Raw genomic sequence first — 24,767 nt, 5'->3', positions numbered from 1 at the left:
CTGCGAAAGGCGATACAAAATGTGCCTGTGACGTTTCTCACTCACCTCGCGAACATAGGCTCGGTCTCGTTTCGTTCGATTCGATAAACGTGATGTCGTTATCTTACCTAAAACAGAGGGAAACAAGTGTTTATTAGTATTTGTTCTGAAGAGATTAGATCTGATCAAGATAAAAGATATTTCTATTTTAATTAATTAAGTGAAATTAAGAGGAAATAGAAATACATGTAATTTCGAAACGCCGGTCTAATTCGTTAGCGTCTCGAACGAAAGAAGAACTTTTATCATAAAAATTATTGCTCGCTCTCTTCTGCTATTAAAATCGAGTCAAACGAGACGATCGATTATTCCGGGAATAAAAGTATGAAAGATCGTGGAAACTCGTCGCCGCTATCGAATAACAAATAGCTAGGCATCCGTTCCGGAACATCCATTGAGAGCAACGTGCGGGGAATCTATTAGCAACGTATGCAAATAACAATGTAATATCAATGTTATCGCCGATGCTCGCAGTAATACACGTCACGTGTCCCTGGATTAACCGAAGCTGAATGCCTCGAGGCGAAGCAATAATCTAATGATGCCCCTAATACTGCTATGATTAAAGAGCCTCCAATATTAATAGCGTCGCACCAAAAACATGGAGCGATAATAAATACGTCTCCATTCCCTGTTCTCTTTAAAAAAAAAAAAAGGAAGAAATGTTTTCGTGATTTAATTAAAGATAATCGAAATTGGAAACGATTTCATCGATTCATAGGGTGGTATATTATATGTGTTGTAAGAAGACAACTATTGAAATTTTATTCTGCATCCTGTTTTTCTTTTTTTGCCAATTAAAACTGCAATCGAAATTTTTATTATGAATTTTTGATAAAGTATTTTAATTGGAATTTTTGCCAGGTTCATCATTTTTTCAAATAAGAATTTTCTTCTTAAAAAAATGATCCAAAAATCACAAGTTAGAGAATATATAATAAAGTAAAAACAACAACGAATGATCCACGAAAAAGTTTCATCTAGGTATTTGGATGTCGCGTCATTAGACGGATTTTTCTCCTGAAAATGTCGCTGGCCAGTAATGAAACTGCCACTCAACGACGTTATCATGGACGTGACCGCGAAACGGCATTGAAAAGGCGGTGAATTTCTTCGAGCCAATTACGTCACGATCAACGAAACAGGTTGAACAGTTGCAGCGGAACGTAGGGATTGCGAAAGGGGGTGGAAAATTCTGCAGCGAATTCTTTCACCGACGATCTTTTCTCTCTCTCTCTCTCTCTCGTTTCTTTTTCACTTCTTTCACCATTCTCATCCCTTCTTTTTTCCTCTCGTTGCTAGAAACTCGCGCTAGATCCAAACGAGAATCGGGGGTTGAAAAGGAAGGAATTCCTCGAGATTAATCGCATTGCAATTAGCACGCAACGTTGTCGGGGATTACGCATATAATGGAAAGAATGCCCCTCGTGCAAAATATTTTTATCGCCTCGCGTGAATCATTTACTCGTTCCATTGTGTACTCTCAGAAAACAAGCTTCTCTTTCTCTTTTCTTTTTCCTTTTCTTTTTTCGTGGAGACGGTGGCAAAAAAATATCGAGCATCCCTCCTCCTCCTGCGAATACCGCGGCGCAGCTTTGATAGGAAATTACTTGGAGGGGGTTGGACAAAGTTTTTTCATCGCTCATCGGCTGTCCATTTTCTCGGCAACTCGACGGACCTCGACTTCTTACGGAAGTTATGAAACGCGTGAACCAAAGATCGTATGGAAAAAGTGGTTGAAAGACACCACTAAGGGGTGGTTTTGAGAGAAGAAGTTGATACGCGTAGAAGACTGTTTATAATAAACTAATCTCTTTTCACAAACTTTTATTCGTATTTCTTTGAAAAGTTTCGATAATTTGAGTAAAAAAATTCGAAATATATTTAATTAATTATCAACAAACTGTATTTCTTTCTCCTAATCCTAATCTTCGATTCCAAATAAATTAATATATCAACTTTAACTAAAATCTCTATACTCTATACTCTCTTTTTAAAAACTCAGAAGAAATTCCATTCCTTTCTCGTTCGTTGTTAAACTAAACTATTTTCTATTGAAAATTTCGCTCGAACGAACAATGTATAAAAAAAAAAAAAGGAAAGGAAAGGAGGAAGCTGATCAAACCAAGAGGATTGGAAATATATAATAACAGAGCGAGCGAAAGCCTCGTTGGGACGCAAGTGGACGTATGGAAATTGGTATCATCCTCCTCGAAACATCTCGCTTCTTGGATCCCCGGCTGTAACTGAATTTTTCCTACGGGGACGTCTGCTCGGGGATCGGTATAATAAATTCCAAGCGCGGATAAGGAGGAGGGCGGCCGAGTTGCGGCGCAAATCTCGTTTGGAATTTTTCATTTCCTCGACGGCGATCGGTTTCGCACAAAGATGTCATCCGTATCCGACATAAACTCCCCGATATAAGATTCCCGCCCAGGGAAGAGTTGTAATTCCATCCCTCTTCGATCGCCCAAACGTTTTTAATTCCGCCCGCATATCCATTGGTGTAAGAATTACGGTTCCCTTTCGTCGTCGTTCCATATCCTGCCTTCATTGTGACTCGGATTTTTAATAATCGAAGGATTTTTAGAGGGAGAATCAGGATCGAGAATAACGGTTGCGTGTTGATCGGTGAATGTTCTATTCGTGGAATGAAGAAAGAAAGGAAGAAAGAAAGAAACGTCGCGATTCGCTTTCGTTTTCTCGATATCGGCTTTATCTCGATAAAGAGCACGTTATTTATAAAGATTAAATGAAACGAGAGCATCGTTTTCATTCGCTTGAAACGAAACCATGGAGTAATTTAACGTATTCTTTGCACTCTTTGGAGAAATAAATCGATGACAAATGGATCGAATACGAAGAATCTCCTATAATTAAATACAATGCATTCTCGTTATTTCATTTAATCGTTATCATTTTTATTCGCACTTTCACAAAATTATTCAATTCTTCTAATATAAGAATGTATCTATGTACAACTTTATTGAAAATAATATTAACCAAAAGATCGACTCGAACAATTCAATACACCTTGTTCATCGTAATTTAATTAATCAACATTGATCATCACTTTCTAACCTTATCATCCTCGAAAGATTTTATAATTCGCACAATACCAAAGGAAACAATCAGAGAAAAGAGAAAAAAAGAAGACAATTAAAATAAAAGGAGAAGAGAGGGAATGAGTTAAGCGAAAAATTTCAGGAATTTAGATTCAGGGATGGAGCACGCAGGCTGAAACCGAAATAACAAGAGAGGAACGAAGGTTAAAAAGGAGCATCGCGGCCAAGTACAAAGGCCGAGCCACCCCCTTTCATCGATATTCGCGCGATTGTTCGCAGCAGTTGGCAGTTTCGCTGATTTGACAGCTCATCTGACCTTTCGATTCGTTGTTCCGGTTCCTTTTTTTTTCTCTCTCCCTCTCTCTTTTTTTTTCCACCCAGTACAACGCATACAACAGGGTAAAAACTTTGTCAAGTCCCGACCCTTCCTTCCTATCCATCACCATTGCGAGCAACTGTGACGCGTATGGCGGCGGCCATTATCGAAATCGCGTTTCGACCGCGCCAACTCGCTCAATCAGTACACATTTTATTTGCACGTTGGCTCTCTTTCACTTGATCGAGTTCCCGCATTTTTTCCAATTGCAGCCAATACATAGACAGATAGGTTTACGCCCCCAATCTTTCGAAAATTTTGCCGATTTCTGGTTATTGGCCGGGTAATTTAGACGGTCGCTCGTTCGATTTTGATAAACCTGCTTCTTTCTATTTTTTTATCATTAATTTTTTATAGATAAATTGAAGTCGAATTTAATAGAACTCTCGTGAGTTGGATTTATTTTAAATATAAATATAATTGTACGAAGGATTCCCTCTCGTCTTGGAAGACTAATCGAACGAATAGAAAATCCGAATCATTCATTGATTTTGAGAAATCAAGAAATCTGAAAATTTATACACCTTTGCTACTTCTATTCTTTTTAAGGCAAATAAATTAAATCTCCATAGAATATTCGAAATCCATATCGAATATTCTAATTATATTTGAAGAGATAGAAATTGAAATGTATCGCAAAGTACGCGTTAGGAAAAATGAAGAAACGGATCGGACAAGATGTTTCCGCCAAGCAACGAGAACAACGTAATCGAATACGAACGATACAACAACGCGAGGATCAAAATCTACTCTACTCTCAAAACTTTTACCTCTTCGGGGACGCTTTTCTCGGCCCCGTATTTTTCTCCGTAAAAATCGGGAGGAATTTTTCGCGAGGGGAAAATTCGCAAGGAAATTCGAAACGATTCGAAAATTCGGTGGGAAATTGTCGCAAACGAGGCCTGATTAAAACGATACGTGGGAGGCGTGCCCGCTTTTCCGCTCTGTTTCCGTATTTACGAACAGGGAGGACTCTTTCCGTCGATCGAGCGTGTTGCGCCAAGAGAAAATGGAAACATTGGCACGGGAGAGGGAGGGAAACGAGAAAATGATAGTAATCTCGTGGAGAATGGCGGAGGATATCGCGAGAGATAACGAATTGAACGAGGGATCGTAAAGGTTCGGTGTTTGAATCTGGACGATTTTCTCGCCAATCCTGGCAACGTTTCTTTCCTCGCATATTTTTTCTCGATCGTTTTTCATGATCCAAACACCGAGCAAAGTATCCACAAACGAAGAATTCGAATGGAATTTTTGTAATATTTTCACGCAACCATCCTGTCCTTTTATCGACCAGTTTCTATAAATTGTATAAATTTTTTTTAATATTTATAACGTTGGAAATTTATCCCAAAATATTATAGTATCAGATTAACAAAGAAGTTTCGATTGTGTTAATTTTATACAACATGAAAGGCAACAATAATTTAACAATGAACTATATATTTCTATTATCAGATAACAAGTTTTCTCGAGTATTTTTTTCTTTTTTTCTAAAAGAAAGGAGAAATCAATTTCGAAAATAAAAATTTATTTGCAACTTGTGTCAAGGTTTCATCCTTGTCGAAGGGATCGAAGATGACACGACACAATTGTCGACAGAATAACTGGAGAGACGATCTCGTATCTCTTCCCCCGTAAATTAAAAATGTTTGGAAAAAAGATGGGTAAAAAGAGTTCGTCGAAGAATCGATGTCTTCGAAAAAAAAAAAAAATTAAAATGTAACTTGCACCTGCATCGAGTTGATCAATTGAATCAGATTGAATGTTCGTAGGGACGGTACATTTCTGAACATTTAACGAAGTCGTCCCAACGATCAATTGGATCACCGATGATCTCATTTCCTTCGTGAATAATTACATCGTTCCTATCGCGAATAACATCGTTTATATACTCGATCTTTTTTATTAAAAAATAACAAACAGATATCGCCTTAAAAATATCGAAACACTTGCATGACATTTCGCTCTTGGTATAATTTAATACAAAAGGAATATCGAAATTTTTAATTAACACGACTTATTATATCGTGATCCAAGCAAACTAAAGAAATAAATCAAACTATCTCGTAAATACACGATTTACAGAGCACATTTTTTTATTTACCGGACAAGAACGATTCTTTCCAGGACGAGGAAAGGAGATGTTTTTCAATTTAAAGGTGGACGGAACGGAACGGGACGTCGGTCGAAATGGTGAATGGTCGGAAAAGAGGACAAGGACAAAGGGAAGAGAATAGGAATGGGAGGAAGAGAAAGATATCCGCGGGGGAGGGGGGGTAAACGGGGGTGGAAAACCGAGTGTAGGATCCTAAGCAGTCGTCGGCTGCAAGATTAACGACAGAAAGGCTTTAAACCTCGTGCGAGAGATAAATTAGTTCGGCAGGTGGTCTCGGTTTTTAGAAAGTGGCCGGTGGTAGGAATTGCGGATGGAAACTCGTGCTCGCGAATCAAGACTACCGGCCGAGCGATATCGATCGTTCCTGCAATACCGTTGAATATACGGTTCCATTGCTCGATTTTAACGATACGATCGTTCGAATCGATCTTCTACTCGAGGATTATTAACTCGTTTGAATAATATGGACTTTCAGTGTCGGCAAAGTTAAGCTTACGTTTAAAGTTTCTCGACGAGTATAGATATTTCTTCCATTGTGATAAACAATGATAATAAGAATAAAGAATGCATGGAATTTGTAAATGAGAATAATACATAATAAAAAATAATTTATAGAATTTGTGCGATATTATTAAGTTTTAAAGATTTGTTAAAGACATTATTCCCTTTCTCGTTCTGGACCATCATAAATGAATCTTAAAAAAAAAAAACAAAGAAAATTCCAAGATGATTGCAATTATTACTAAAAAAAAAAAGTTAAAACATTTAATTCAATCGACAAAAATCGATAGAAGAAACGTGCCGTGCCTTCGATCCAAGGTATAGAAGTGATCCAAGAGTCTAAAAACGGAGACCTAGAACGATACGCAACACCATCGACGACGGAGGAGGACGGAAAATATAGGAGGGGATATAAGGAGGAGAGGAGAGGAGGAGGAGGAGGAGGCGGCGAGGAATTGAGCGAAGGAAATGCGCGGAATTACGAGGGACGAGCGTGTTAAGCGGAGAAGACAAAAGGGGGATTCGGGGAATCGTTCTCCAAGTTTCAAAGAAAATATTGAAAGCGGTTCCCGTGTCGCACAGCTCCATCGAAAAGGCTGCAAAGACTCGGAGGCACCGAGACGAATAACGAATCTCTGGGCGCCATTAGTTTCGTATCGCAGACGATTGTCGATATCGAGCAGTTCTCCCCCCTCGCTCGTTTCACGGAAGGGATGGGAACGGAGAGAGAGAAGGGGGCTAAACGAGCGAGGGAAAGACCGAAGCAGCGCGTCTACGAAACTGAAGAAGGAGAAGGAAAAGTGGAAAGAAAAGAAATATTGCCGGACAAGACACGGTTCAATGACGAAATGGCAGCTTTGATGTCGAAATAATCGAGTTTATTGTTCTCGGCTCGTTCGAACACCAGGCTGCAGCTGCATCATCCTTTTTACCTTTTCTCTTTCGTTAGAGTTAAATTTAAGTTTTTAATGGAACTTGCTAGTCAAATTTTTCTTTCGTTGAAGTTTGAAATTGAAAAGCTCCTCGACCCGTTTCCTAATATCTTATATCCTTTCCTCGTGAAAATAGGATGAACGGCGTCATCGTTTTTCGGATTGATTTTAATCTTCCTGCAAGAGTGGAGAATTGAAAAAAAAATATCACACGTATCGTTCATTCCGCGTAATATCCTATCCGACAACATCGAATATAACTGGATATAAAGTATCTAAAGAGAAAAAAGAGGAGGCTTCTCTGCTCGCAACAACGCGATGGAAGATCCTCGAAATATCCAAATCTCGTTGATTGGTTCGTTAAAAGTAAACTTCCTTCCTTAGCTTTCAAATTAAAAGAAATTCATCTTCCCTTCTTCTCCTCCTAACTCTCGAGAGTACCAACTTGATACTTTTTTCAAGGATTTCTTTGAAACACTTTTGAGACACACGAATATTAAAGATGAATATAATGTGCCATTCTTCGCGGTGGAAGAACTCCTCGAGATGGAATCTTTAAGACGACAATGTCGCCAGCGTGTGCGATGCATGACGAAGATTCCAGAGTTCGACAAAGGGAAAAGGAAATTGAAACCCTCGCTCCAAAAGCGGCGGCCACCATCAGCAGAGAACCATCATCCTCTAAAACTAAACTTCGAGAGATATACGCTTGGAACGTGAATCCAACTGGCCATTGCAAATGGCGTGAAACTCGCGATTCGAACGAACCTGTCCTTTCTCTATCCTCCCCCTTGTATCTCACGTCACAGATTCTACGTCTTCTCGTGCGCGGTTCCGCGTGACCGGGCCAAGTTTCCTCCCCGGATGGAAAAGTTTGATCGATGCAACGGGCGGAAGTGGAAGGTAAACGAAGTATTCACGTGTGCCGGCTCGACGGGGAGGGGGATCGCTATTTGTCGCGAGAGCGCGTTCACCTCGTCCCTCTCGTTCGTTTTCATTCGCAGGAATAATTCAGGATCACGAAATGGGGAAAAGATTCTTTGAGCGAGTCAGAGAGCTTCTTCTTAAAATAAGCTTCCAACTATCTAATACTGTTATTATGATAATCGATTATTTTAGAGAAATAATTATCCTCAGATCGAATTTCCTTGGAACAAGATTCGAACAATCACGAAACGCAAACGAATGAAGGAGATAAAAAATTATTCGCCAGAAGAAAGTAAAACGGTTTGGTAACGTGTTTGGGACAGTTTGTCCTGCGGTACAGGAGTATCCTCGCTCTTTTCGAAACTTTTTCCACCGCGATAAAAATGGAGCAGCCCACCACCAGTTTTTTTTTTCATCCAACTAAAGCAAAAGCGAATTTCTACGCGTATTAACGGATCGATGCACCGGACTCTTTCATGAATCTACCCGTCCCAGTTACAAAGTGTAATTGGTCCCGATGAAAGATGCACAATCCAACTCTCGTCTACTACCGTGTTCCATTTACTAATTGATCGATCCGCGTGATAGAATTAAAAAAAAGAGAGAGAGAGAGAAAAGAAAATTGTTCGAACGAGATCGAAGTGCAGAGGAGAAGTGCATTTGGAATGTTGGAGCGTCGTGTGTAAATTCGTTCGACGAAACGAGATTAATAATTATAAATGGACCAATAGCGCGGGAAACTGGAGTCACGAGATGCGACTAGATCGAGGATAACCAGAAGCCAATGTTTACGATGCTGGAATCCTACTGGGTTGTCGACTCGATAGCATCGCGTCTCCGGGTCACAGTGTCGCCACGAATCATATCCCGCAATCTCGATGTTGTTGGCGATATCAAGACACTCCACCTGAATCTCGATCTCTCTCCTCCGCGAAACAAGGGTACGAGTATGTTTCCATTTTATGGATTTTCCTTCTTTCAAAAATTCAAATTCAAATTGAACGAGTCCGTTCAATTTTCAATCCGGCCAATTTTCCAGCTACAACATTTCTACTCGAACGCGATTCTATTTGAAAACAGAGTACGATTTTCCAAATCGTGTTTTCATTTAATAATTTAGGATTGTTCCCTTGGCACATTGCATCTCGTGATTTGCAACAATCTCGCGGAAGCTGCAAATGGTTTCCAAACCATTTCGCAAAATGTGAAATGCTCCGATTATATATCGAGTATTTTCCTCTTCTCCTTCCTTAAATAATTTAATAACTCGCCGATTATAACCGCGAAATTTAACTCCAACTTAAAATCTTAAGAATAACATATCGCAAGCTTGTTCATAATTACACGCCTCCAAGATTTCCATTTTTATCTCTGGTAAAACTGGTAGACCGCGTAGAAAATTCAACTTCCTTCGGATTTCTTTCTCCTTCGAAACTTCGAGGAAAAACCAGGTTCCTAGTTACATCATAAAAAAAAAGAAGAAGAAAAGAAAAGTCTCGACAATTCTCATTACCGCGATCGTAACAAAAAAAAAAAGAAAAAGAAAATCAAAAGGAAGAGTCATCGCGGTATCTTCTTCTCCTGGTTAAGTTAAAATCGTGTTATTTGAAAAGAAAACGGGTGTCGCCCGATCGATTCGTCTAAAATCATGCACCTTTTCTGTATAACTCGGAAAAAACTTGGAGACTGAATATGGTAATACGCGACCCAGTTAGTTAGCTTCCTTTCACAAGTGGGGGGGAGAGGGAGAGAAGCTTCTTGTTTCCTCTTGCCTCCCAAAGACGCGGCGAACAATTTTTTTTTTTTTTTTTTTTCCCCACCACCGATAGTTACTCCCGTATTCATTCCCTCGACTCCTTTTATAGCCATACCGCGGAACATCCAGGCGTGGAATTTAAATAAAGCGAGGAGAGAAACAGAGAGAGAGAGAACTCTGTCTAAACGCCCTGGGCACCCTCCTGTTCTTTTTTTTTCTTTTTCCTTTTTTACTCGCGTGCCCCGATGGCTTCATCCCCTATCTTTCCGCTCGTTTCGCCTCGTATACATTTCGAATACGAAGATATTCTTCCAAAGCATCTTTGGATAGTTTAACGAAGATTGTAAACGCAACGTGGAGTGCACGTGTCTCTTGCGGGATACGTTTTCGAACGCATAAAGAATGGATAAATATCGGGAAATAGATGGATCTTTGATGGACTTTGGAGCAAAGAGAATTTTTGAAATTAAATCTTGGTCGGTTTTTGGAAAAGCTTGGCTAATTCTCCAATATCCCTAATATATATATGTATGATCAAAGCAATTTTTCTGTTCTACTTAATAGAAAAAGAACTTGAATTATTTCGACTCGAATATTAATATTAAAGCAATTAATAAATATTATCAAGTTTCTCTTGACAATTTTTCACGAAGCGGCCATTCCAAGAAAGTTTTCATCCCCGTGAACTCCGTGTAAACTCGGAAATAACTCGAATCGAGTCGCGAAACTTGATAATTTCGACGATAATGAGATCGGAGAGGAGGTGACTCGACTGACTGACCAACGAACGCTTCGCCAGCCGTCGTTAGAGATTAACCGTGTTGAGAAAATGCTTCCCGTTGAATTTCCGCATTTTCCACCACACGGTGGCCCGGTTTTTTCGCTGATATTTTCCGCCCTACAAAACTACAAAAACCCCTTTCCCTCGCCCTTTTCATCCCTAATCCGTTTCACCCGTTGAATGACAAAAAAAGGGGGAATTAAAGAAGAATGGAAACGGCGAGTGGAAGAGGAAACGACATATTTACGCGTCCAACCGAGTTATCCCGCCAACTCCGCATTGTCACTCACACCACGACGACGGTTCAACCTTTGGTTCAACGCGAGTAAAAAAGGAGAAGGTGAAAAAAGAAAGGATCTTCGGGGATGTCCAGTATTCAGAATCGAGGGTTGGCGATTTTTCACGAATTTCTTATCTCTTCTCATGCTGGCCGCGAGAGTCGCCCAGGGAATCGAAAATGTCGACGTTTCAAAAGAACGCGAGTGACCTGTTTCTCGCGCGACCAAGGCGCCTCCTCCTCCCCTGTGATCTCTTCCATCGTTTCAACCTTTCTCTCTCTCTCTCTCTTTTTCACTTTACTCTCCACACAGTCGTCTCTATCCTCGTTCGCACACCTCCCTTTGTCGCGCAATTTCATTTGCCCGTTTCGCGCCAACTAAGTCGCGAAAACTGTGAGAAGGGATGAGGGAGGGAGAGGGGAAATTCTTTGCGCGGAAGCCTCGTCCCGACTCGCCATTACCTGGCCCCAGAGAGACCAGCCGGCTACGCTGATGATGCTCTTACACCGTCGCGACTTTTGGAGGAGGGAAAGAGAGAGAATATATATATATCTTGCATATAATCTAGGCTCGCGCTAATTATTTCTGGTCAAACGAAAAAAAGTATCTTTTCAGAATGGGAGAGAATGGAAACGTCAAATTTCACGCGAGGAATATATTTCATGTGTCGTATCAACCGCGAAGATTCGTTGGAACGAGAATTTTGTGTGAAAGAAGCATGAAAATAATCTAGTTTACGAATTATTATGAAATATTATAATAATTGGAAGATAATTTTGAATATATTATTGGCCGAATGGAAAATAATCTCGAGTAAAGTAGCTTTGAAAAGAAAATTGTATTTGATCTGCAAGATCAACCGGTTGATCAACGAATTCGTTATTTGTTCGTCAAACTGAAACCATCTCATATTTCACCGTCCATCGCTCAAAATCTGAAAAGACATGACTCGAACAATGGGAATCCCGTGTTATCTTATTTATTCGTTCCGAGATTCTTGAATGAGAACAATGCGTAGAGATAACTCTATTTGCGCGCAACGATACATTCCAATTAATACAAAGGAGGGAGAAATGGTTGAAAAAGGGTTGGCCATCCCTTCTTCTTTTTTATTTTTTCGCGAGTTTAAACTCTTTTTTTCACCGCAGTTTCTGCAACTGTTATCCGACAGTTTAGCGAGCTTTGTCCCCGTTTTGGAACAAGCGTACAAAGAGACTCGCTGCCACGGACACGCCGGCTGATATCGTCCGGGAATGTAACCGGAAACATTGTCTCGCGTCCCGCGAAAACGTGCTGGAAGAATCGATCAAAAGTATCCCTGTCCCGCCACGAAAGAGGAAATAGAAATAAAAGTGGCCTGCAGATAACGGTATCGTTGCAAAAGCGAACGATACGTGAATCGAAATCTCTGAATAGAGTCAAAATTTGTGCGATATCTGTGGAGAAGAAAAATATCTCTTATCGAATCTCTTCTACATCGACGATGCGACGATCGATCGCTGAACGAAAAAATTCGGACGCGTGTGTTTCCCTTCGATCGATTTTCGAACGATTCTCTTACGTGCACGTTTGTATTATAATTTCTTCGAGGTTTTTTCGAAGCGATATCTGTTCGCAACGTCATCTTCGAATACGAATCTCTCGATCCTTCGATAAAGAGCTTGTCGAGTCATCGACAGATTCGAAAGAGAAACGATGTTAATTATCGTGATTGACTCGAGAGTTGTTGTAATATTGCAAGTTACATAATTTTGAAGATTTGTCACGTAATTGTCTTCTCTGTGCCTGTGTTTGACGACGGATAATTACGACGATCTGGAAATGGAAGATAATTAAATAATTTTTAATCGAGCAAGACGCGACTAAAAACAAATTTATCGAAAGGAGATTTGAAAACAGACAATTTAATAGGAAGAAAAATTTAGAATTTGAAAAAGACTTATATATAAAAATAACAACATAATTTATCCAACACGAAAACGCTTAATATATATGATAAGTGGAAGCAAAATTTTAAAAGTTTTACTTTTATTTTTTCCTCAAATTCCTTCGACTTGAGTTCAGATCCGTGGTGAAAGGAATTACGAGCACAGAGATAACGTGGAATATAATTAGCAATATATCGGCTCGACGGCCCTCGAGTCAATTGAGAACCGTCAAAGTTCCTTTTCGTGGCTAATAATAAAAAAAAAAAAAAAAAAAAAAAGTAAAAATTCAACAAGAAAGCGAGTACATCCGCCTTGACGAAGGGCCGATTTACGAATGCCCGTCTAATTACCGGTCTAATTTGCAGCGGTCGCGACGAGGTGTACCGATTAAAAGCTCCTTCGCCCGCCACGTAATTACATAAGCAATTAGAGCAAATAAACGTAGCTTTTACAACCCGCCACTCGGTGTACGCTCGTTCAGTTAGATTCAACAAAACTAATTTTCCCGGCCATAAATTTAAACGAATGCTCCCAAGTCTTCTTCTTCGTACGACGTATATCCTTCTTCTTCTTCTTTTTTTTGCCGCCAATTAGCCACTTTGTCACCAAAGTGCGACTTTTTTCCCTCTCATAATCAACCGATCCTCTCCACGATCTCGAGGATATAATTCCCAACAACGATTGCCACGAATTAACGACATTGAATCGAATTTTTAATAAAATTGCGGCGTGTCCCGTAAATTTTCGAGAAGTGAATCGAGAAAAATGGAGAGAAAGGAAAAATTTCGTTAATGGCAATGACAAGTGCGTAATATAGATTCACGTTCCACGGGAGGAAGAAAGAAAGAAAAAAAATGGAAAAGAGATAAATGCGCGTGTACATTGATAAAAATGGAACAAATGTTGCACGCCTCGTGACAGTTTTGAAAAGTGAATTACGGGGCGTGTTTTTATTGCAGCTTGTTGAAAAAGAAAAGTAGAGAGAGAGGGAGAGAGAAAGGCAACCGTTTCGACCGAATAGTAAACGCGGGATAAGCTGTGTAAAACGAATGAAAGGAGAACAAGTAAACAATTAGGTAAACGCGTGGAGCACGGGTGTAATGAGACGTTCCTTCCCTTGAATAAATGAAATTCCACAATGGAGCGTTATTTACCGTTATTGGTTATCTGATTGCATCTAGCGGAAAAAGCGGTTCATCCAATTGAGGATTTATCGCCGATAACGGGAATTATTGCGCGCCACGTGAATTCCACAAATTATCGCGAGATTGCTTTTTCCCAACAAAACAAACAACAACAAGATGACATCTCTGAAAAAGCGAACGATATTTAGACCGAATCGACGCATGCATATCATCCGTCTTTCTCTAATTTTTTCGCGAATTCTTGCTTGTCGCAGTCGATGAAATGAAATATCAAACGTTCTTTCGATCACGAAATCTATTTCGACTAATGATCGATCGAAATTTAAGAACAGGAAAGGAAAACATCGTGAAATTTGTTGAAATACTATTTTAGCAAAATCTTTTGACGTTAATTAGATTTTATTATCGAAAGAGCATGTTAAAAATCATCTGACGTTATCTTGTGTCTTGCTGAGCAAACAGTGATCGTGGATAGATAATGAATCTCTTTAAAATTATTAATATAAGGTAAGTTGAAACCGCAGAGTATTTCGCTACGACTTCCGGTATCGACTCACGGTCAACATACCTCTGAAGCATCGAGTATCATTGCCACAACACCGATATTCTCTGTCGAGGAACAGGCAGATAGCATCGATATCCAAAGTCGGTAACCGAGGTTAAAGAGAACTACCCTTCCGAAATCATCCCTCCTGCATTACCGACTTGATATTTCCACGAATATCGTCTACTGCCGCCCTCTGCAGAAGCTGAGAGCGCATGCGCGTACCGTTTCGATCGCGAACAACCCCTTTCTCGTTAAAACGCACGTATCACCTAGTTTTAGGAGGGTGGAGGAAACGCACGGGGGAAGAGAGAGAGTGCTACGTGAGCAGAGATCGAATAATTTTTTTGTGTACAAAAAAAATAATAAAAATCATCGTGAATTTCGTACAATAACTTAATTTCTCCAATACGAAAATATTATTTTTTAAAACAGAAGAAAAACGAATGATAATAAATGGAAAAATCGAAGAGAAAGATATTTAACGACATGAAAATTCCGTAAAAGATAATTGCAAAATTTTACATTAATAAATTATTTTCTTCCACGGTTATCTTCCAGATAAGCAGCATCGATAAAAATTTAAAAAAAAAACGCTTCGACCCAGTAGCTTTCCATTTATCGTCGGAGTGGAGTGAACACGTGACCACTGTAGAACACCCGTCTCACGAATTTCATCCCCTAACCTGGAAAAATTTGCCGAAAGAGACCACCATCGATATCCCCTGCGCCCTTATTTATACCCTTACGAGATTCTCTCCTTCATACCCATCTAAAAGTTCCGTGTTTTTCGTGTTTTCGACTACGCAATGAGAGCGAGTTGGAGCGGAATCGAGCGTTTGACCAACCCCACGTAAAAAATCGAAAGAGAGAGAGAGAGAGAGAGGAAGATAGAAGCTGCTTAACTCGGTGGCCCGTGAAGGGAGGGAAGAGAAAAAAAAAAGCCGATCGGGCCAGTGAACAACAACCCCGCTAACCAGTTACATTATCCGTGTACACGATGTACGTGCAACGATCAAACGCAGGACTCGAAACATCAACTCGGAGGTGGGCGGCCTGAGTGAATACATATTTAATAAACACTTTTTTTCTTCTTCTCGAACACGAGTGATGTCACGAGGGGGTTGGACGCACAGTTGCACAGTGCCGTGGCGATTTTAAAAATAACCAACTTAGTCAGAGTGAAGAGAAAGGAAAGAGCGAGAGAGAGAAAGATTCTTAATGCGCTTTCGTCGAAAGGCTAACGAAGTTCACCGAACGAGCGTTTGTTGAAGCGAAAAGAGAAAAATATAAAGAGAAGCGGCGTCCCGTTGCGATTATGCAAAACAACGAACTCGAAAACGGGGTTTTCCCAACCTTTTTCCCAAGATAGAGCAGCGCACAACAGCTTTTAGATATAATTTCCGTCGGTCGAAGAGAAAGAGAGGGCACTTGATGTGATTTTAACGACGCGTTTCGCGTGTGCATTCCTCCTCCCCTTATATAAATTTCCTCCTTTATCCTTTGGCTTGTCCCTTCGGAGGGAATTCAGGTGTATGTCTTTTTTTCTTGAAACGTTGAAACGGAACAACGGCCGTTTCAGAAGCGAGGGATACGCGATCGGTCGGGGCGCGAGGTGCCGCGACGCGACACGAACGCGTTCCTCCTATCGATCCTTCGCTCCACCGGTTGTGTTTCGCCGGTGAAGGAGAAGAGAGAGAAAGGGAAAGTGGCCAACCGATTCTTTCCCTTTATCGTGACCTTCGCGCGCGCACACACACATCCCTGCTGCGAAAAACTTTTCCCATTCTACGTGTACCACGCGTCTATCGTGTAAACGAAAGAATTCTCTCGCTTCAACTTTTCCCACCGACCTGTGGCAAACACTTTTCGTCCATTTTTTTCTCTCCCTTTTTTTTTTTTCAGAACCCCGGATTCAAGAAATATTGGATTTTCGCCATCGGATTACAGCAGAGAATTCAGACAGATTTATCTCGACCCTCGTTTCGGTATATAAGACGTGGATATTTCTGGCGGCGATAAATTGAACGGGCAGAAACAACATTAGGAGGTAGCACACGCAGTTTCATCACGGTCAGAGAGAAAGAGAGAGAGAGAAATTTCAGAGGCGGAATGCAGGAAGAAACCGCTTTACATCACGTGGAAACACGTACTAAATGTTAAACCATTAACGCGCATAACAGGGGCTAGCCTCTCTCCTCTCTCTCTCTCACGATATTAATCAAGGCCACTCCTTCCTTTCCGATAGAAAGCCTCCATTGTTATATACATTTAATATCAAGCGGTATTCGCCTTCCTACACGCACGGTCCGGCCCGTTCTCCCTGTGACGCCGTTCTCTCCCTTCGTCAATCTGAATTCCGGAATCCAAAATGTCGAGAATCCATTACGCAATCCCGTTGGCTGGTACGAGAATTCGCCATTGAACGGTTTAACGCGCGGCGAAAGGGGCAAATTGACCGAATGAAAAGTCCGGCTACGTTGTCATCGCCCTCCTCCTCCTCCTCCTCCTCCCCCTGGGGGAGGGAATTCGTTACTCCGGTCGAGTGCAATTTTGTACGTCCCATTTGTGCCCGACACAAGGGTGTCGGGCCGCGAAGAAGCGTCGTGCGTTGGGCAGGGGTTGGTTGGTTCGGGGGGGAAAAAAAATGAAAAGTAAAAATAAAAAAAATTGCGGGCGAAATTGCGTTAAAGCGAATTAGCCACGGTAGGCTTGATTTAACGAACCAACGCCCCCACGATATGTTTACCGTGAATATGAGAATAGGCACGGACATCCCCCTCTTTGTTGGGGAAGAAGGTTGGCGAGACGAAAGTTCAGGTCACGTAAGCGTTGCGCCTCTTCTCTCGATCGATCAACTCTACTTTCCTAGTGGCGAAACGGTTCGCAAACCCATCGAACACGAGCCACACCGCGAAATGGCAAGGAAGAAACTGGATGAATCTATGCGAGACACAGTTGATCCACTTATCTAGCTTAGAACGAAGAGAAACGTGATTAGAAGAAATTCGGGAAGATTCATAATTGTTTCTCCTTTATTTCAGAAAATACTCGAAATCTTTCGGATTATTGGACAAATTTTCCAACGATAGAAATAGAAATACTAGTGAAGGAAGAATAATTTATGTAATAGATTTGCCTAACTCCTTTCGTCACTTTCCTTTTCCTTTTTTTAATATAATACCACATCATTGAAAAGATATCCTTTGACGAAAAAGTAATTCGTATCTCCCGTATCCTTTGATGTTTCGCCTTGACTCAGGCATATAATCTTTCCAGGGAATGTCTCTCGCTTCGTTCCACGCATTCCCTCCCTCCTCCCATTTTATCGTCTCATACTTGTCTCGTACGTTCGTCATTTCCACGAGAGCAAGAAAAATACAAACATTCGAGGAGTCCAAGTCGAAATTCCCCGTTTAACGAATTAAAAGCATCAAGAAAAACGTAATAAAAAGCATCAACGAATCAACGATCCCGAATCATAATATCGAATAATCCCAAAGGGGGCTGGAATCGATATAAATATTAATACCCGAGTAGAAAGAATCCTGGATCTTTCCTTGCCCGTGTATTTATTTGCCGTTCCCAAGGGGAGAGCTATGAAACCCCGTTTCCGTTTCGATCCAATTCCAGACACGATCCAATATCGGACGGCCATAACTCGACCCCGACAAATCGCGATTCATGCACACACATAGACAGAGTGCACGATGGGTATTAGGAATTCCAGCGGATGCGTTCTCGAAAGACGTTATGCATGCACGGGTTACGATCTAAGCGAGTAAGGTGTCTTGGAGTCGTTAGTAACCTCGTGCAACTTCAACTTGGTTGTGGAAGAGGAACCGTAGTGTTTGTCGAGGGTCCATCGTAATCCTTTGTCGTTGCGAGAACACGATCCAAGGAATATTTTGACTCGTTGCTGCTCCTCGAAATTCGGCATTTCGATCGGCGAAACTATGGCAACCCTGTTCAAGAGGCGAGAAACACACACCACGCCGGTGGTGCAGGGTGGGATAAACACGAAACGAAGCGAGGAGGTTGAAGCGAAAGGGTGAAGTTTCGTTTTATTACGAATGGGCAATCGATAACCACCTCGCAAGTTTAATGAGTGGAAGCAGCTGTCCAGGTGGCATTAGTCACCACCGGGATGTAATTTGTGGCCCACGCCCTGTTACGCCTGCAGGAAGGGTGGAGAGGGCGGACGAACGCTCGTTAAATGGCGTTAACGTTATTCCCGATTCGGAATCGCCTCGGAATTGGGGCCAGTGTTTTTTTGCCTTTCGTTGTAATAATAGATGTGATATTTCGATCATCATTCTCGTCAATGGAATCTGAAGGATGCGAAAATTCACTTTGCAAACGTGACTTTTCGAATAAAAAAGCTTTTGAATCTTACTCCAATATTGTAACTTAAATATCTTTGCTGCCAGGAAAAATTTTTGCGGAATTCATCTGGAAGTCATTAATCCGGAGCGAGGTGGATAATCGATCCTGGGAGATACTGATCAAGGTGAGGTATGGACGCATCGGTCGATTTAGATCCACCGCAACGCCGCATCTGGGCGTACATCTCGAGAAGCTGTAGTAACGGCGTTCGAAATTAATTCCTGTTTGCAATCGAGGCACAGGCATCGGTAACACGCAACTGCTGGATACAGTTTCAACCGCAACATTTTGCGCCGCATCAACGAAGTTAACAAACACGACGTGTGCTTCGGTGATTCCAACGTTCGACATTGTTCCATCCATTGTTAATCGTCCGAAGGATCTATGTATGTATAAATCCGACGAGGGATTTGTAAGATAGAGGGGGCACGTTTGGTCCTCTTGGCGGGCACGAGATTACAACGATTGTCGATTTTCGCTCATCGAGCGTAACTTTTGTTTCAACTGTTTCATTTAATCGCGCGCGAGAAATGATAGAATCGAATTCTGAAATTTTAAAATTGTTGTAAAGGGACAATTATTTTGAAGGGATTCATTGGACTGGTTTTTTTTTACTTTTAAATAGTATCTATTTTTAAAATAGTTTAAAAAAGAAAATTACGCAATATTCGCGACACAAATTTCAACGATACACCGACGAAAATGGTGAAATTAACGAAGGGACCCCCGATTAATTACAAAACGCTGCATATTATTTTCCAATTGCAACGACAAGCAATGTTATTACGTTTTTCGGGGAGCGTTAAACACTCGTCGTAAATGAATTCGATAAATTGCCACGAGAAAGAAGGAGGGACAAACAAATATGCGAAACGAATGGTAAATGGACCGATTGATGTTTGCTTTAAAAAAAGAAAAATCGAAAAGGGAAAATCGGAACGGAACTCGGTTCGAATCGAAAACGAAGAGAATAAGGGAAAGGCGAGAACGCGTGATCGAAATAGAGCCAACTATAATTGTTATTACGCGTTGGAACGCGTAGATATAATCAGGTTACACACAGGCAAATAACATTGATTTTCAATGATCGCTATTATTGGACAAGTGGTTGGACAGCGTGGAAGCCGCAGTGGCGATTTTCCTTTCGTCCCCTATACTGGGGGATTTATCTAGTGATTGATTCCAATCAGTTATCCAACTGTTTATCGAATAATCAATGCCGCCGTCTGTTCGACGATGAGGTGCATGGAAATTACATTTCGCGTACGCGCGTCCCACGATATGGGGGTTGCTTGTTGTTCCGTCATTGAAAATTTACGCCCCGTGTTCATTTGTCGGTAATAACTTTAAATGAAAATGGAAAATTGGAGAAATTGGAAATTATCGAGGCGAAACGTCGAGGGGAGAAGGAAGGCCATTTAAGCTTTAAGAAGAATGAAAGTTTTCACATCCTTCGACAACTTTACGACGAAAAGTAAAATGCGTACAAAAGTGTTCATCTCGAAAGGATATTTGTCCAATGCTTGAAAAATTCTGATCTTTAATGAAAAATTCTTATTATAGGCAACGGATGACACAAATTATACAATATTTGTTCGAGTATATTTTTATGGGTAATGAAGCGCTAAAATATTTCGCGATTTAAAATTTTCCTCCATCTCGTCACAAAGCCATTACAAAGTTATATTTAAAAAAAACCGAAACTACATAAAAATTGATTTCACCCTGTCAAAGGTAAATCGTTATCTCCACGTGTGTACAATTTCGCCAAAAATTGAATTTTAATGACACAGCTTGTCGGTCGAGTGTACGATCGTAAAAATACGAGAGAAAAAAGAGAAAAAAAATATATATATATATCTCCAAATTGCAAAAAAGCGGCATTAAAAAATATACAACCCTGTATAATAAATCCATAACGTAACGAACCCGATCCGACGAAGCGCGGATCCAAAATCGGACTCTTCTCCCCCGTGAAACGAGTCGTCAATAATCGAGAAGCGGGAGAAGAGGACGTCAAATAAAGCAGGGTAGAGGAGAAAGAATGGCTAATGTATGGGCGGACAAACAATATTATAAGCTAATTTCCCGGAATCGCGTGCCGTTTGTTCGTTACGAGAGGAGGGGGCAGGCAGGCAGGCAGGCAGGCAGGCCGTGGATTAATTTCATCGAAATGGTGCAATAGGCCGTGGCCGATAACACTGCAATATCAATTTGACCCGGCCAACGGTCCATCGGTTCCGCGGAATTGTAAACAGAATTGTATTCAAAGGGGGAGAAGAGGCCCTCCTCTCGTTTTGATCGTTTCATCGTCACTCCAACTCGTTACTCGAACGGATTGGTTAACCTTCTCGTCACCCACCCACCCCTTTTATTATTTAAACAATGCGTCTTTGTTCTTTGCATCCCTTCAACGACACATCCAACTTATTATCCAACATTTCGAAAAACAGTTCGAGGAAAATCATTGAAATCATCCACATCTTCGAGATGTTAAATTAACCTTCTCGTCACCATCCACCCCTTTTATTATTTAAATAATGCGTCTTTGTTCTTTGCATCCCTTCAACGATCATCCAACTTATTATACAACATTTCGAAAAACAGTTCGAGGAAAATCATCCACATCTTCGAGATGTATATGTTAAATTAACCTTCTCGTCATCCCCCATTCCTGTTATTATTTAAACAATGCGTCTTTGTTCTTTGCATCCCTTCAACGATACAACATCCTTATTATCCAACATTTCGAAAAACAGTTCGAGGAAAATCATCCACATCTTCGAGATGTATATGTTAAATTAACCTTCTCGTCATCTCCCATTCCTGTTATTATTTAAATAATGCGTTTTTTTTTCTTTGCATCCCTTCAACGATACAATATCCTTATTATCCAACATTTCGAAAAACAGTTCGAGGAAAATCATTGAAATCATCCACATCTTCGAGATATTAAATTAACCTTCTCGTCACCACCCACCCCTTTTATTATTTAAACAATGCATCTTTATTCTTTGCATCCCTTCAATGACACATCCAACTTATTATCCAACATTTCGAGAAACAGTTCGAGGAAAATCATTGAAATTATCCACATCTTCGAGATGTTAACCTTCTCATCACCACCCATCCCTTTTATTATTTAAACAATGCGTCTTTATTCTTTGCATCCCTTCAACGACGCATCTTTATTATCCAAAATTTCGAAAAAGTTCAAGGAAAATCATCCACATCTTCGAGATGTTAAATTAACCTTTTCGTCACCTTCCACCCCACCTTGCATCCCTTCAACGATACATCCAACTTATTATTCAACATTTCCAAAAACAGTTCGAGGAAAATCATCCACATCTTCGAGATGTACATGTTAAATTGTCGATAGAAGAGTAAGGGTTCGAGTAATTTTGGAATGGATACGTTTAAATATTTCGACATATCGAGCGAAAGATGAAAAATTGGCGTGTAGGAGATTTCAATTTGATGGAGAAAGATAACGCGCTATTAGAAACGATATCGAAAAAGTTTTGGAAAGGAAAAGTTTCAAGTTCGTATTAAAGTATTTAAGGGTGGTGGTTGGTTATGATTTCGTATCGTTGAAGAATAAATCTTTCGGGGAAGGAAGTTTTGGAGCGTCAAGATTTTACGATCTCTGAATTTTATAGGCCATTTATCAATCGATTAATCGCTTTAATACCACCAATCACACACAATCTCTTTTCTTTTCGAGTCTATTGTTCTTTCCTTATACTTTCGTTGTACAATATGCTATTTTTCGTTGGAAATGTTATTTGGGTAAAACTAAAAAACTGAAAATGTACTTTTAGCATAGTTTTAGTTAATACTCGAAACTGTTATTCGGATAAAACTTTGTTTTTTAAACCGGAGATGTGTACTTGAACTCGTTTAGCTTCGCGTTATCCCAGGACTGGCATGTAGAAAATCCAAGTTTTCTCGTGATAAAAGTTACGCGAAAAAGTTCCAATTGTTTAACGAAAGTTCTTAAAATACTCGAGAGCTCGACATAATAAAAAAATAAATTTCCTTCGATTAGAAAAACAAAAGAAGCTCTTCGAAACGCTTTGATTGATTAAAAAATTTGCCAATCTTCGCGATTTTTTTCCTTTTTTCTTATCCTCTTTCCCGAAATATCGTTAATATCGCACGATCATGAGGATAGAACCGGAGGAATCTTTCGCACGGAAATCGATAGACCGATGCTACGTTACTCCGATATCCGATATCGAGGCGTCTTCCTTTTAATAGGCAGACCGAGACGTAGGTAGCCAGCCTGTGCTAGCTCCGATATACTTTTATGGCAATCAATCGAAGCCGTAAAACCTTTTCAAGTCAACACACGACCCATACAGATCTGGTTTCTTGACCACCACCGTTACACCATCTCGAGGAATGTTACGACCTAACCACACTTGAATCATGTCCAACCCGTTTACGTTCGAAACCTGGTTTGATTTGTGTATCCCTCTTCCTTGTGCAATCATTCGCAAAAAGTAAGCAGCATAACCTTATTTGAAGAATAAAATTATCCAACCAATTATCGAGCAATCATTTCTGGAATTAGAATCCGTCTCCCTAAATGTTATTTCTTGAAGAAAAATAAATATTTATAAAGATTCGAATATTCTAATTCGTTTCCACTTAAAACGTTAAAATCTCGATCAACGAGGGAGAAAAACGGAATAAAAGGTCGGAAGAAAGAGAAGAATTCTTGTATAGGCAAAAATGGGACTTACCTTAAGCTGATGTTGCGGTCGTCTGAGCGCACCCTGGTCTCGTCGCCCGCCTAGCCGATCGGCCTCCGCTTCCAATCCCTCCATCGAGGACTCAGCTTCGCTCAACCAAGCCAAGAACTTGTCCAGGGACCGGTCGAAGTTGTGGAGGGAGTTCATCGCGGAGTGAAGCAGTTTTCCTCGATTGATGATGCTGAAAAAGGATTCAACAAGATTTAAACACCGTGCCCGATTCTAATTTCAAACGTGACGCGTCCAATTCTATTGTCCATCTCACGAATAGGAAAAAAAAATTCGAGCAAATTTTATTCCAAACGGCATCTCTTTTATCCAAATCGATATCTAAACGAATATGATGAATTCTATACACGTACTCGTTTATTTAAAAATAAATAAATAAAGAAAGAAAGAACGAGAAGCGAAAAACGGTGAAAATCTGATACCTTGTGTTGAGGTTGTTGTATCTCTGATTGATGGTCTCGGTCATCTTTTTCACGCGGGTCGTGTCGTCCTCCTGATAAACGGCGATCAGCTTCTGCGTGAGCTGATTGAACTGCTCGATCTGATGCTTGTACTGGTGGAGCTCGGCGTGGAACGACTGCAAGCACCGGCAGGCGATGAAATAAAACAAGCAGGGAGGGCGGTAAACTTATCTCGCGGCCCGTCCATCGAAAACTCGCGTCCCTCTCGATAACTCGCGGAACTTAAATCTTGGGAGAAGGTGGGCGGTCTCCTAGAGACGACTACCCATCCAACTTTTATACCGGTGGTGGAAAAGTTTTATTTGAACGCGACCGATTCGCGTCGATAAAACTTACGATAATCCAGATTAAACCGTCGAACCGGAAAACGTGTTCTTATTCGTCGCGCTCGTCTAACGAATTATCTTGGATTTTAACTCGAGAAGGACGCGCTTTCGCCGATGGCGAAAACTTTGAACCGCGTTGAAGGGAATAAAAAACGAGACGAGAATAATGCAATCGTATCAGAGAAATACGGAACGCGAAAAATATCTTAAAAAACTTACGAAGCGAGATTAGAGCTAACTTGATCATGAACGTTGATCATTTGATAAACAATACGAATATTTCGAAATTACTGTCCTTCTTTCAAACATCGAGGAGGGAAATCTTCGAGACCTTTCATCGATCTAATGACTCCTCTACAATTTCTCTCCTCTCCTATTACAAAAGCAAACCATGTCCGATAATTCGATCGAATCGACGCGAGGAGAGTGGGGGA

General features: G+C 40.6%; 1 protein-coding gene across 11 annotated transcripts in view; it reads right to left on the bottom strand.

The window, feature by feature from the left end:
* The window catches only part of LOC413968 (dystrophin, isoforms A/C/F/G/H), a 413,776-nt gene that overhangs the window by 259,423 nt on the left and 129,586 nt on the right, over positions 1 to 24,767 (bottom strand). For all 11 annotated transcript variants that reach the window (XM_026446499.1, XM_026446488.1, XM_026446500.1 and 8 more), the window contains 2 exons: positions 23,969 to 24,123; positions 23,529 to 23,718 (listed from right to left, as the gene is read on the bottom strand). In XM_026446499.1, the coding sequence (XP_026302284.1) occupies positions 23,529 to 23,718; positions 23,969 to 24,123 (345 nt within the window). The remainder of the gene's footprint in view (positions 1 to 23,528; positions 23,719 to 23,968; positions 24,124 to 24,767) is intronic.

The sequence above is a fragment of the Apis mellifera genome, linkage group LG1 (assembly GCF_003254395.2).
Source record: "Apis mellifera strain DH4 linkage group LG1, Amel_HAv3.1, whole genome shotgun sequence".
In the NCBI taxonomy this organism is placed as follows: domain Eukaryota; kingdom Metazoa; phylum Arthropoda; class Insecta; order Hymenoptera; family Apidae; genus Apis; species Apis mellifera.
Note: the sequence above shows the minus strand (reverse complement) of the source record. Positions and strands in the feature narration are given on the sequence as shown.